Source organism: Carlito syrichta, unplaced genomic scaffold (assembly GCF_000164805.1).
Source record: "Carlito syrichta isolate Samal-C Ts95f unplaced genomic scaffold, Tarsius_syrichta-2.0.1 Scaffold309467, whole genome shotgun sequence".
Taxonomy (NCBI): Eukaryota; Metazoa; Chordata; class Mammalia; order Primates; family Tarsiidae; genus Carlito; species Carlito syrichta.
Genome location: NW_007253563.1, coordinates 176632 through 189883, shown reverse-complemented (window position 1 = coordinate 189883; position 13252 = coordinate 176632). Strand labels below are relative to the sequence as shown.

The 13252-nt window shown below is 40.4% G+C and overlaps 1 protein-coding gene across 6 annotated transcripts in view; it reads left to right on the top strand.

Annotated features, from left to right (window-relative positions):
* Nucleotides 1-13252, top strand: part of UBE3C (ubiquitin protein ligase E3C) — a 122652-nt gene that overhangs the window by 9372 nt on the left and 100028 nt on the right. For 2 of the 6 annotated variants that reach the window (XM_021717199.1, XM_021717198.1), the window contains exons 1-4: nt 1372-1427; nt 2840-3012; nt 7217-7332; nt 10447-10604. In XM_021717199.1, the coding sequence (XP_021572874.1) occupies nt 2842-3012; nt 7217-7332; nt 10447-10604 (445 nt within the window). In that variant the 5' untranslated portion in view covers nt 1372-1427; nt 2840-2841. Of the gene's footprint in view, nt 1-1352; nt 1428-2839; nt 3013-7216; nt 7333-10446; nt 10605-13252 lie in introns of those variants that run through there. The other 4 variants (XM_008067279.1, XM_021717202.1, XM_021717201.1 and 1 more) reach the window with 4 other exon arrangements.

Below are 13252 nucleotides of genomic sequence, written 5' to 3'. Positions count from 1 at the left end.
CCAACTCAAAAAAAAAAAAAAAAAAATTGGAGTTTTCTCTTAAAGCAATGTGACCTTTAAAAATAGATATTTGTGTTGTCTGTTTATAATTTTTTTTAATATTTAAAAGTAAGGTCGGGCATGGTGGCTCAAGCCTATAATCCTAACACTTTGGGAGGCCGAGGCAAGAGGATTGCCTGAGCCCATGGGTTCGAGACCAGCCTGGGCAACTTGGTGAGTCTTAGTCTCTACAATAAATCCAGAAATTAGCCGGGTGTAGTGGTGCATACCTGTAGTTCCAGCTACTTGGAAGTTTGAGACGGAAGGATTGCCTCAGCCCAGCAGGTCAAGGCTGCGGTGGCCGTGAGCATGCCACTGCACTCCAGCCTGGGCGACAGCGAGACTCCAACTCAAAAAAATGAAATGAAATGAGATATTTAAAAGTAAACCTAAGCCGGGCTTGGTGGCTCAGCCTGTAATCCCATGCCTTGGGAGGCTGAGGTGAGTGGATTACCTGAGCCCACAGGTTCGAGACCCGCCTGGGCAACTTGGTGATACCTCATCTCTACAATAAAACAAAAAATTAGCTGGGCATGGTAGCACATACCTGAAGTTCCAGCTACTTGGAAGGCTGAGGCGGAAGGATTGCTGGAGCCCAGCAGGTCGAGGCTGTGGTGGCCAGGAGCGCCCACTGCACTCCAGTCTGGGCAACAGAGTGAGACTCCAACTCAAAAAAAAAAAAAAAAAAAAGTAAACCTGTTTAAAAGGTCATACTCTACTGGTGAAATTATTGCCATTTTGGAAAACAGTGTGACAGTTACTCAAAATGTTAATTCTGCTCCTAGGTTATAGCCAAGAGAAATGAAAACTTGTGTCCAAATAAAAACTTGAATGTAAATATTCCTAGTATCCTTACTCATCATAGTCCCAGAACAGCCCATATTCCCATCAATAGTTGAATGGATTTATACAATGTGATCCATCCATACAATGATTTATTATTCTCAGCCATAGGTAAAAATGAAGTTCTAACACATGCTACAACTTGGATCAACCTTAAAACCATAAGTGAAAAAAAGCCAGTCACAAAAGGACAAATATTGTACAGTTCTATTATGGAAGGAGGTTGGGAAAGGAGAGATGACTACTGTGGGAGAAGAGGGTTTCTATTTGGATGTGATGAAAGTGTTGTAAAATTAGATCGTGGTGATGGTTGCATAATTCGAAATATATTAAAAATACATTCATTGGTTGGTGTACTTTAAAGAGAGCTTTATAGTAGGGGATTTATATAGCTTTTTTTTTTAAGTCTTTACTTGCAAAATGTAATTTTCACTAATTCTCACCATTTGCTTCCTCCCTTCCTTATTCAGGAAGAAAGGCGAAGATTGAAAAATGCAATAATTATCCAGTCATTTATTAGAGGATATAGAGACAGAAAACAGCAAGTAAGTTTGTTTGTTTTTAAAATGAGAAAGAAGCCAAGTGCAGTGGCTCACATCTATTGTCCCAGCACTTTGGGAGATCAAGGTGAGAGGATTGCCTCAGTCCTTGGTTTCAGGACCAGCCTGGGCGACTTGGCAAGACCTCATCTCTACAGTAAATCAAAAAAAATTAGCTGGGCGTGGTGGCACACACCTGTATTTCCAGCTACTTGGAAGATTGAGGTGGAAGGATCACCTGAACCCAACACATCGAGGCTGCGGTGACTGTGAGCGTGCCACTGCACTCCAGCCTGGGTGACAGACTGAGACTCCAACTCAAAAAAATAAAAAGTAAAATGAGAAAGAGCCCGATGCAGTGGCTCAAACCTATAATACTGGCACTTTGGGAGACTGAGGCGAGAAGATTGCTGAGTCCAGGGGCTTGAGACCAACCTAGGCAACTTGGTGAGACCTCATCTCCACAGTAAATCAAAAAATTAGCCAGGCGTGGTGGCGCATGCCTGTAGTTCCAGCTACTTGGAAGGTTGAGGTGGAAAGATAGCCTGAGCCCAGTAGGTTGAGGCCACAGTGGCCATGAGCATGCCACTGTACTCCAGCCTATGCAAAAGAGTGAGACTCTAACTCAAAAAAAAAGAAAGAATTAGAAGGACATGCAAGAGCTTGTTTTAAATATGATCTGGTTATTATCATTCATTTTGTATGTATTTCTGTATACCATTTTAATGAAAGTTCTATTAATAATAGTATTTTTTGAGTAAGGAAGGAAGGGAGGGAGAGAAAAAAAAAAAATAATAGTATTTTTCCCAATAATTTTATTAATTTTATTTAGTGTAAAGATGTGTAGGTAGGTAAGTTTTTAGGTAATTTTTGTTTGTTTGTTTGTTTGTTTTGAGTTGGAGTCTCACTCTGTCACCCAGACTGGAGTGCAGTGGCTGCTCCCAGCCACTGCAGCCTCGACCTGCTGGGCTCTGGTGATCCATCTGCCTCAGCCTTCCAAGTAGCTGGAACTACAGGTACACACTACCACGCCTGGCTAATTATTTTTGGTTTATTGTAGAGATGTCTCACCAAGTTGCCCAGGCGGGTCTCGAACCCGTGGGCTCAGGCAATTCACTCACCTCAGCTTCCCAAAGGCGCGGGATTACAGGCTGAGCCACCGAGCCCGGCTGGGTAATTTTTAAATAAATTCAAGCATGGGCCAAACCACAACTGAAGATCAAAATATAAGGAGGTGATAGAAGGTTCTTTCAGTGGGTGTTTAGCATCTTTTATTATATTCTATGTTTGATTTTTTTTTAAAAACCCTTTTATTGATAAGTCCAGTAACGGCATTTTTATTGTCAGTATACTCCACTCCTGTAAAAGTGTTTAGCATATATTCTGATCATAAGAATTATGTATCCAAATTAATATAGTCATGTATTATTTTGTTTTTCTTCAGTATTCCATTCAAAGAAGTGCATTTGATCGCTATGCCAACTTGTCGCAGTCTGGGGGCACTTTTCCTATTGCTAATGGTCCCAACCTTACCCTTCTGGTAAGGCAGCTTCTGTTTTTTTACAAACAAAATGAAGACTCAAAACGTTTGGTGAGTGTTAACTACATTTTTACTTGTCCTTGTTTACATATTTTCCCGCTTCTTATTTTTTAGAAGTGGAAGTAGTGAGTATCTGATCAAGAAGTTAGATAACCCCTTTGCTATGTCTTAGCTTTTGTGAACTTTTCCTCAGCCAGCTATAATAGCTTGCCTTTGTGGTGATGTGTTTTACCTCTTAAAATTCAGTGTATCTTTTAAATAGACTTTTTCGTATTTTTATAATGGAAACTTTTAAATAGTAAAAAAGTAGGTTGGGCACAATGGCTCACATCTGTAATCCATTTGGGAGTCTGAGGCAGGAGGATCGCTTGAGCCCAAGAGTATGAGACCAGCCTGGGCAATATAGTGAGACCTCATCTCTACAAAAAAGTCAAAAAATTATCTGGACTTGGTGTCATATGTGTAGTCTCAGCTACTCAAGAGGCTGAGATAGAAGAATCATCTGAGCCCAGGAGGTTAAGGCTGTGGTGAGCTGTGATTGTGCCGCTCCGCTCCAGCCTGGGTGACAAAGCGAGACGCTGACTCGCAAAGAAAACAAAGAGAAGGGAAAAAAAGCATAATATTTTGCCCCACCTACCACATACCCCTGACCAGCCTCAGCAGTCATCAGCACACTTGAATCATTGTGATGGGCATCCTCAGTATCACATCACGATCATCTGCAATCTCTAGCACACAGGGTCTCATTTTTTAAACATCAAAAATGTCATCATATTAGTCTAAAAATGTTTCAGGATTTTGATCTTAAGCGTGCCAAGGAACAGTGTGTATTGGTGGTGGAAAATACATAGAGATGCACAGAAAGTTATTTATTTATTTTTTTGAGTTAGAGTCTCACTCTGTCGCCCAGGCTGGAGTGTAGTAGTACGCTCACCGCCACCGCAGCCTTGATCTGCTGGGCTGAGACGATCCTTCAGTCTCAGCTTTCCAAGTGGCTAGAACTACAGGCACATGCCACCATGCCCGGCTAGTTTTTTGATTTATTGTAGAAACGAGATCTTGCCAAGTTGCCCAGGCTGATCTCGCAAACCCGTGGGCTCAGGCAGTCGCTCACGTCAGCCTCCCAAAGTGCTGGGATTATAGGTGTGAGCAACTGCACCCGGCCTGAAAGTTAATTTTTAAAAATGGAACTTGTTACTATCCATTTTCACAGGAGATACATACTATGAGATTAGTATGCAATTATTAGGTTAAATATATATCTGTTCTTAGAAATTTTTGTTTACATCTATTAAAAATTTCAAATAATGTATAAAGATGGTTTTATAATGAAAAATAAGTCTTTCATACTACAAACCGAACACACTAGCAAGATCACCACATGAAATAGCTACAGAAGACAAAGGAATACTTTATTGCTCATCTAATGTTTGGCCTTAAAACCCAGCATTGCTTCCTGAGTTGAACTAGGATGGATCATGGGGAGAACTTTCTATAAACTCAAGCCAATCTAGAGAGGCAGTAAAAGCAGTTTAATCCACCCTTTCTGAACTTCTCTTGAATACAAGCTCTTTCTAGGCTGTCTGAAGTTGATGAGCAGAAGAACCAGAAAAGCACAACAGGGAGGGGGCACATAACATCACAACGGATACCTAACCCAGGGGAGGTTGAGAGCCAGTTGGAGGCCCAAACTTCACCTGCACACAGCTTGCTTTTATAGCTAATCCTGGCTTATACCCCACATATGTATATTTTAAACAACAAACAAACAAACATAGCAGCAGAAAATTTGGCTTTCTTTCTGGAACAGACTGTCCCTGTCCTCACAAACTCTAATCTTGTAGATTAAAAGACCACCTAGAAGTCCAGACACCCCTGTGCCATGGGATGTCATGTCTCTCCAGAGTACCCACTGCTTTTAAGTGTGAGGTCTAGTCAGTTTAGAAACCACGTGGTTTCTAAACATAGTACTTGGTACATTTGCACAGTCCTGCCTCAGAAGTCATCTATGAAAAGCTTGGGGATAAATGAAGGTATGTGACTCTAGGCCTGAAGCAAACACAAAGCAAATTGCTCATGGGCAGAGTTCGAACCTCGAAATGAAATTAAATGTCATCAAACGTGGCTAATATAAGAAAAGTAAATTTGAATTTCTATTCAGTTTGCAAACAAAGATGTGAGAGCAGTACATTAACCTTTGAGGAAAAACCTCCTGCCCTAAACTTCAAGTTCTTTACTTCCCACTCTAGGAACAAGCAGAATGCTACTTTTGATGGTTTTTCAAATATACTCTATGCAAAAAGAAGCATGTATGGCTATTTCTTCCTCATCTCCTCCCCTTTTTAAAAAAAATTATTACTTTAGTCTTAGATTTTCTGCTAAGACAAATAGAGTCTATGGTTATATTGTCTTTTGTATACAGTTTTTGATCTTTAATTATTCTTGAATTAATAACTTTCATGTGTTAGTTAAATTTTTTTTTAGTTCCTTCATATAATCTTCTTCTGCTTTCTAGCAGTATTATGCAGTGTTTCTCAGGACAGTTTTCTATATGACTCAAGCTGTCAGATGATTAGATCTTCTCTGACCCTGGAGCTTTTTTCCTCATGTACTAGTTCAAACTGGTTGCTTTCAGGCCTGCCATTATCCTGGGAAAACCTTTTGCGTTGCTTCAGTTTTATATGCTCCCCATATCTTTTTGTTTTCTTGGTTTACTTCCTTGTGTTATTGATATACATCTGTAGTTAACCTCTTGAGAAAGAATATGTAAGAAGGTATGTTTTTAAGACTTTTCGCATCTGCATTTAGTAAAAAACAACAAAAGAAGTTAAAGCATATGTTTAATGTAGTTATACTAGAACTTTTTAGATGATACTGGTTCATTTACCAAAATTGTAAAATTCAGCATTTGAACCCTGTCTAGAAAGTGTTTGTGTATGATTACAGTGTTGCTACGGCTTTGAGTGTTTAAAATTTCACAGACAGCTTGGAGCATAACTACTTGATAGATGTATTCCTCTAGTGTCTACAGTGGTCCTTTGACTTAATATATGGCTACTGTATGTCTTATTTATATTGGTTAATTGATGGTACAGCTTCATGAAGTACATATCAGATAGTGCAGAAAGTATTTGTATCCTATTGGTTCCTGAGAAAATACGGGTAAGGTATCTCCAGACAGTTCAAGAAGGAAGCTTGTATGTGGCCAGTTAACTAATATTTGGAGTAGATCACAGAGTTACTTCTTCCCAACTTAGGGCATACTGTAATTTGTTAAGCAAAATTCATTAATATTTGCATTGTTTAATAATATTTTAGTTCAAAGAAATTCAAAGGAGAAACTACTTAAAAATACGAGGCAAAGAAAAGGTCACATGTTACATTTATAACTAGCTGCATTTAAGAAGCTATCTTTTAGTTTTGGATGGTTCTAGTTGGATCTTATGAAATGAAAAAATAGCATACCTGCATAATGAACATTTGTATACCTAATCCTGAATTGTACCCCACATCTTTAAAATAGAAAATTAAAAGTTAAAAAAAAAGAAATGAAAAAGTAAATCACCAGTCTATTTCACAAAAATATAGTTGAGAACGTGGAAGAGATTCCTTGTTAGGTATTGAGTCTTCAAAATCACTTATGACAGCTATGTACATTATGTGTTCAGGCCTCTTGAATACTAGTGACAGAAGTCTGACTCAGTCTTTACTGAACTCATTGGCTAATCCTTGTATCCAGGAGAATAAGAAATTCTGGTTAGCCTGGTCAGATACCGTATCTTGTGTTGGAGACAATGGGCTAGGATTGCCTTCCTTGTCAAAAGTTGGTGGAGTTAGAGAACGGAAGTATCCATAAGGAAAGGATGCTGGAGACACCACAAAAACACAAGAAAGAGGTGAAAAGAGAATACATCTTCTCTATAACTTAAGATTCATGCGGTATTTCTCATGTATTTTTATTATGGATATTTGATTTTTGCAGATGAACTTCTTTGTTTCAGATTGACATGAGCTTTAAGTATACTTTGTTTTGGTAACTAGTAATTTAGCTTAATACTGATGTATTATTTTAAGATAGAAAATGCAAATACTACTAAATAAAACCTGACTTAGAAGATTTACTTCTCATCAGGGTTTGCTTAGGTTTGTTAAAGTGTCTATTACCACTTAAGGAAGTTTGGAGTATTATGTAATTTAGCAAACAATTACAGTTTTGTGGATTGAGAGTTGTATGTTTTATGTTTTGCATTTTCAGATATGGCTGTATCAGAATTTAATTAAACACAGCTCTCTATTTGTCAAGCAGTTGGATGGATCTGAGAGACTTACATGCTTATTTCAAATAAAGAGGTTGATGAGCCTCTGTTGCAGGTAAATTCTCTTGAGTCAACAGCTTATGTAATCACTTTGAATGTCTAGGGGAATACGTTTTGATTTTCGTTTTCTGAGACTGGCTTTTTCACAGTTTTGTGGATTTTTTTTTTTTTTTTTTTTGAGGCCGTGGAATTCTCTGTATTATGATTTTCACTCTAGGCGATTCTGGTCATGTGACATAGAAGTTAAAACACAGATTCAAAGTATCTTCCAAATGATATTATCTTTCATGGATGCCCCGGGGTTATCTTGTGAAATGTTAGATGTCCTGCTTACTAGTGAATGAACAAGGACTCCTGATGTGAGAGTGATTTCATTCTGTAAGGGTTTCTCCCAAAATACTGTTTGAAGTCTGCCTCTTTAGAGTATACCTTTTACCAGGCTTACTTATTATTTATGTATGAACTCAAAATAAGTCATTGCCTTGGCTTTTTCTTGTGAATACAACGTGTCTCCCAGGAATTTTAGTCTCTGTTAGTGATCTATGCCTGAGTCAATGGTCATATCATCTGTGGTTTGTAAAATGGTGATTCTTCCTATTATCTTGTTTCTTCAGTACTTATTAGTTGACACTCTTTTATAAAGAATACTCCCCACATTTTCCCTTTAGTCTCAGTAAGACCTCGTGTATTTTTAAACTTGCAGTGTGTGAAATATTATTCCTTTGGATGACTTGTTTATGGATAGAGAGATCCTTTTAGTTAGCCTCTCTGTCCTTTGACTTGGCCCCATTCATATTTTGAGACGGCTTTGCTTTCTGTGAAGAGAGTGTCCTAGGCTTAACTTGTACTTTCCCAGCCCTGGGGCTGTTGAAGAGTGGAATTTTAATAAAGTGAAACTTAAAAAGTAAATGTTAGAAATTTTATCTCAGCTGGGCTCGGTGGCTCAGCCTGTAATTCCGCGCCTTTGGGAGGCTGAGGTGAGTGGATTGCCTGAGCCCGCGGGTTCAAGACCCGCCTGGGCAACTTGGCAAGACCTCATCTCTACAATAAAATCAAAAATCAGCCGGGCATGGTAACACGCGCCTATAGTTCCAGCTACTTGGAAGGCTGAGGCGGCAGAATCGCTGGAGCCCAGCAGGTCGAGGCTGCGGTGGCCGGGAGCAGCCACTGCACTCCAGTCTGGGTGACAGAGTGAGACTCCAACTCAAAAAAAAAAAAAAAAAAAGAAAAGAAATTTTATCTCAAGTCTGTGATATTAATACACCAGTAGTCTTATCTGCTATGTGCAGAACATTAAATTTTAATTTTATCGTTATTATGTCTTTCCAAAACCACTCGTATCACATACATACTTTTTCATGCTGACTAATATTTCTAAAGCCTGGGGTCCCTGAAGTGTTTGGCTTTCGACCTAGATATAGAATCACTGGGTCACAGGGTAGCTATGTATTTAACTTTATGAGAAACTACTAAACTTAAAACAGCAGTATATGCGAGTCTCGGTTGCTCCATATCCTTAACACCTGCTATTGGCTGTGTTAAAAATCTAGGCAGTCTAACGAGTTTTTGGTTATATTTTATTGTAACTTGAATTTGTGTTTTCCAGATTACTAATAATGGTAGCATCCTTTCAAGTGCTTACTGGTCACTCAGATGTCTCCTTTTTGAAAGCATGTGCTCAAATCTTTTAGCTAACTTTTTAGCTGGGTTATTTGTCTCTGGACAGCATGGTTAAGCTGCCCTTTTCCTATCCAGTGTCACACCCATAATCCTGGACTGCATCCTGTACTCTCCACTCCTCACTCAGAAGCACTATTCCAGCAGTTTTTTCTTTGTGTCATACATGCTACTAATTTTTCCAGGTTAAAGAGACTCCCACTGCCGTCACCACCTGCAGTGCCATGTCTCTGCTCACCGTGGTGGCACGGCTCCTCATCGTTTACAGTTCTACTCCTACCATGCTCAGAAACCCAACACTTGTGTCAGGTCACCAGAGGGAGGCATTACTAAGGGGAATATTGTGAAAGAATGTCCAACAGGCCATTAATAAAGGGGGGAGGTTGTTGTGTAGAAACAGAAGTTAACCTGTAGTAAACTAATAAGCCATACAAATATTTTCCATCCAGAGCTGTACAAATTACTCCTGTTTCTGGCCAGGCAAAAGGGTTTTGTAAAAGTGTAAATTCCAGTAAGACAAATTCTCACTTGAGTCTGCTGAAACATATTACTGGGTCCCTCATTAAAGTTATTGTGTAGTCAAATAGATTCTGCTAAGAAATAGAGGGAGGGAGGGAAAGGAAAGACACCTATCCAATACATTGTGCAGATAACAAGGGAAATATGAACATAAATTTAGTATTAGACAAAGTGACTAACCTGAGCTATGTGAGTGAAAGGGGGTGCTATTACTGGGACTGTAAGACCAGGTTGTTAGCCCCCTAATATTAGTTAATATTACTCTTAAACATCAAAGAAACAAGTCACAGTCCATGCAGAGGACATCCTTCGAATGCAGAGGACATGTTCACAACAACTTTCTTCTTGATAGCAAAAGAAATGACTCAGATATCCACCAACATATGAATGGACAACCTAAATGTGGTCTTTCCATATAGTGGAATACTATTTATAGCAACAAAAAGGACCAAGTTTTGGACACACGTTCCTTGGATGAATCTCAGAAAGATGCTGAGCCAAAGAATCTAGACACTGAGTTCTTACCATATGATTCTTTACACAGAGTGTAAGGTGCAGACATGGAAAGCCTTGAATTCATCTTTGAACGAGATGATATACACTTTTAAAGAGGTTCTTATCTAAGTTTAATTAGATGTAGTTTGTCTTGGTATAGTTCATGGAGTATAATACTTCTCATACTGTGTTTTGTAATGTTTTTCTTGTCCGTTTCTCCCTCTGTGCATTTTCCATGTCTATAAACCTAGTGCTAACATACTGTTTGGTGCATAATAAGGATCTTTAAAAAACTGTCTAAATGACAATATTTGATCATTTTCTCATCTGTCTTTAAGATATGCCTATTTCAGAGATACTATATTATTAAAACAGAGTGGTTCAGATATTTGCCATTAACATTGAGAGTAATTTGGGGAAAATTTTGGTGACATTTGTCCTCCAGTAAGGGTGTGAATACTTTTTTCCATTTTTACAGGTTACTGCAAAACTGTAATGATGACAGTTTGAATGTTGCACTTCCAATGCGAATGCTTGAGGTGTTTTCATCTGAGAATACTTACTTGCCTGTTTTACAAGATGCTAGCTATGTGGTGTCAGTAATTGAACAAATTTTGCACTACATGATTCAAAATGGTAAGTAGCAGGTGTGCTCAGAATTGGGCTTGGCATTATTGTGTGAAGGAAGTGCAGGTTGGCATGCTTTCGGAACTCTGCCTTGCTCTGTAGGTCAGAGTGTGATTGGTGTATTGGAATCATTGTGCAGAGCCAATGATACCCACAGGGTAGCAAGTTCCAGCGTCTGTCCTCAGCTCTGCCCACTCTGAAAATCTGGAAACATGCTACTTGCTTTAATATTTTTCTTTTGCTTGTAAATGGAGAAAGTTAACATATGCTTTCAGAAATTATCCTGGTACTCTAATCATCTATGTGTCTGCACTGAAGGAGCCAGGCCTTCCATAACTGAGCAGGAAGGGGTTTCTTCACTTCATGCTCACCCTGAGTGGATAGGAAAGATACAGATGTGTGAGTTAGTCACATGAAGAACCTGTCTTATTATTTTTATTTTAAAAAATGACATATCCTCACATTAGTGCAGTAGAAGAGAAGACAGTATTCCGTTTGAATTTTCTTTCTAACTCAATGCTAAAGCTTTTATACATTGATAATGTTTGGTTTTTTGTTTTTGTTTTTTTGATTTGGAGTCTAACTATGTCTCCCAGGCTGGAGTGCAGTCACACTCTCGGCTACTGCAGCCTCAACTGCTGGGCTCGGGTGATTCTTTCTACCTCAAGTTCTTCAGATAACTACTCAGTTCCAAGTTACTGGAACTACAGGTGCACACCACCATGCCTGGCTAATTTTTTTTCTTTTTTTGAATTGGAGTCTCACTCTGTCACCCAGACTGGAGTGCAGTAGCCGCTCCCGGCCACTGCAACCTCGACCTGCTGGGCTCCGGCGATCCTTCTGCCTCAGCCTTCCGAGTAGCTGGAACTACAGGTGTGCGCTACCACACCCGACTAGTTTTTTATTTATTGCAGAGATGAGGTCTCACCAAGTTGCCCAGGCAGGTCTCGAACCCGCGGGCTCAGGCAATCCACTCACCTCAGCCTCCCAAAGGTGCGGGATTACAGGCTGAGCCACCGAGCCCGGCTGGTTTTTTTTTTTTTTTTTTTTTTTACTTTATTGTAGAGATGAAGTCTCACTAAGTTGCCTGGGCTAATCTCAAACCCCTGGGCTCAGGCAGTCCTCTCAACTCCACCTTTCAGAGATTACAGGTATAAGCCACTGCACTGGCTGATAGTGTTTTTTTTGGGGGGAGTTGTAGAGTCTGAGTCTCACTCTGTCACCCAGGCTGGAGTACAGTGGCACACTCACAGCCACTGCAGCCTCGACCTGCTGGGCTCAGGCAATCCTTCCACTTTAGTCTTCCAAGTAACTGGAATTACAGGCTTGTGCCACCACACCCTGCTAACTTTTTTGATTTATTGTAGTGACAAAGTCTCACCATATTGTCTAGGCTGATATTGAGCCTGTTGGCTCAGGCAGTCCTCTCGCCTCGGCCTCCCAAAGTGCTGGGATTACAGGCATGGACCACCGTGCTCGGCTGATGATGTTCTTTGTTTTTTTGTTTTGTTTTTGAGTAGGACTTTCACTCTGTTGCCCAGGCTGGAGTGCAGTAGCACACTCAAGGCCAAGGCCACTGTAGCCTTGACCTGCTGGGCTCAGGCGATCCTTCCGCTTCAGCCTTCCAAGTAGCTGGGACTACTGGCATGTACCACCACCCCTGGCTAAGTTTTTTATTTATTGTAGAGACAGGTTCTTGCCATGTTGCCCAGGCTGGCCTCAAACCCACAGGCTCAAGCAGTCCTCTCGCCTCCGCCTCCCAAAGTGCTGTGATTACAGGCTTGAGCCACCATACCCGGCGATAATGTTCTTAAAATGGTGGCATACTCCTATAATCCTAGCACTTTGGGAAGCCAACGTGAGAGAATTGCCAGACCCCGTGGGCTCAAAACCAGCCTGGGCAACTTGGCAAGACCTCATCTCTACAATAAATCAAAACAATTAGCTGGGCATGGTGGCACACGCCTATAGTTCCAACTACTTGGAAGGCTGAGGCAGAAGAACCTCCTGAGCCCAGCAGGTCGAGGCTGTGGTGGCCGCTGCATGCCCCTGCACTCCAGCCTGGGCGACAGAGTGAGACTCCAACTCAAAAAAAAAAATGACTATATTACATAAAATATAGTGAACTGTACTTGAAATTCCTCTGAGGACACATTAATGGCATGAGAAACTATGAAACAAATATGATTTTTAAAATTTTTATGATGAACAGAATAAAATTTAAACTGGGGAAACACTCGGTCTCATTACTTTCACAGGTAGAAAGCAAAATACTTCAGGGCTCCTGACTTCAGAAGTATTCATCAACACTAAAAATAATTATGTGGCTAGGCTCGGTGGCTCAGCCTGTAATCCCGCGCCTTTGGGAGGCTGAGGTGAGTGGATTGCCTGAGCCTGTGGGTTTGAGACCCGCCTGGGCAGCGAGACCTCATCTCTACAATAAATCAAAAAATCAGCCGGGCATGGTAGCGCATGCCTATAATTCCGGCTACTTGGAAGGCTGAGGCGGAAGGATCGCCGGAGCCCAGCAGGTCAAGGCTGCGGTGGCCGGGAGCAGCCACTGCACTCCAGCCTGGGCGACAGACTGAGACTCCAACTCAAAAATAAATAAATAAATAAATAAAAATAAAAATAATTATGTGATTAGTCATGAAAAG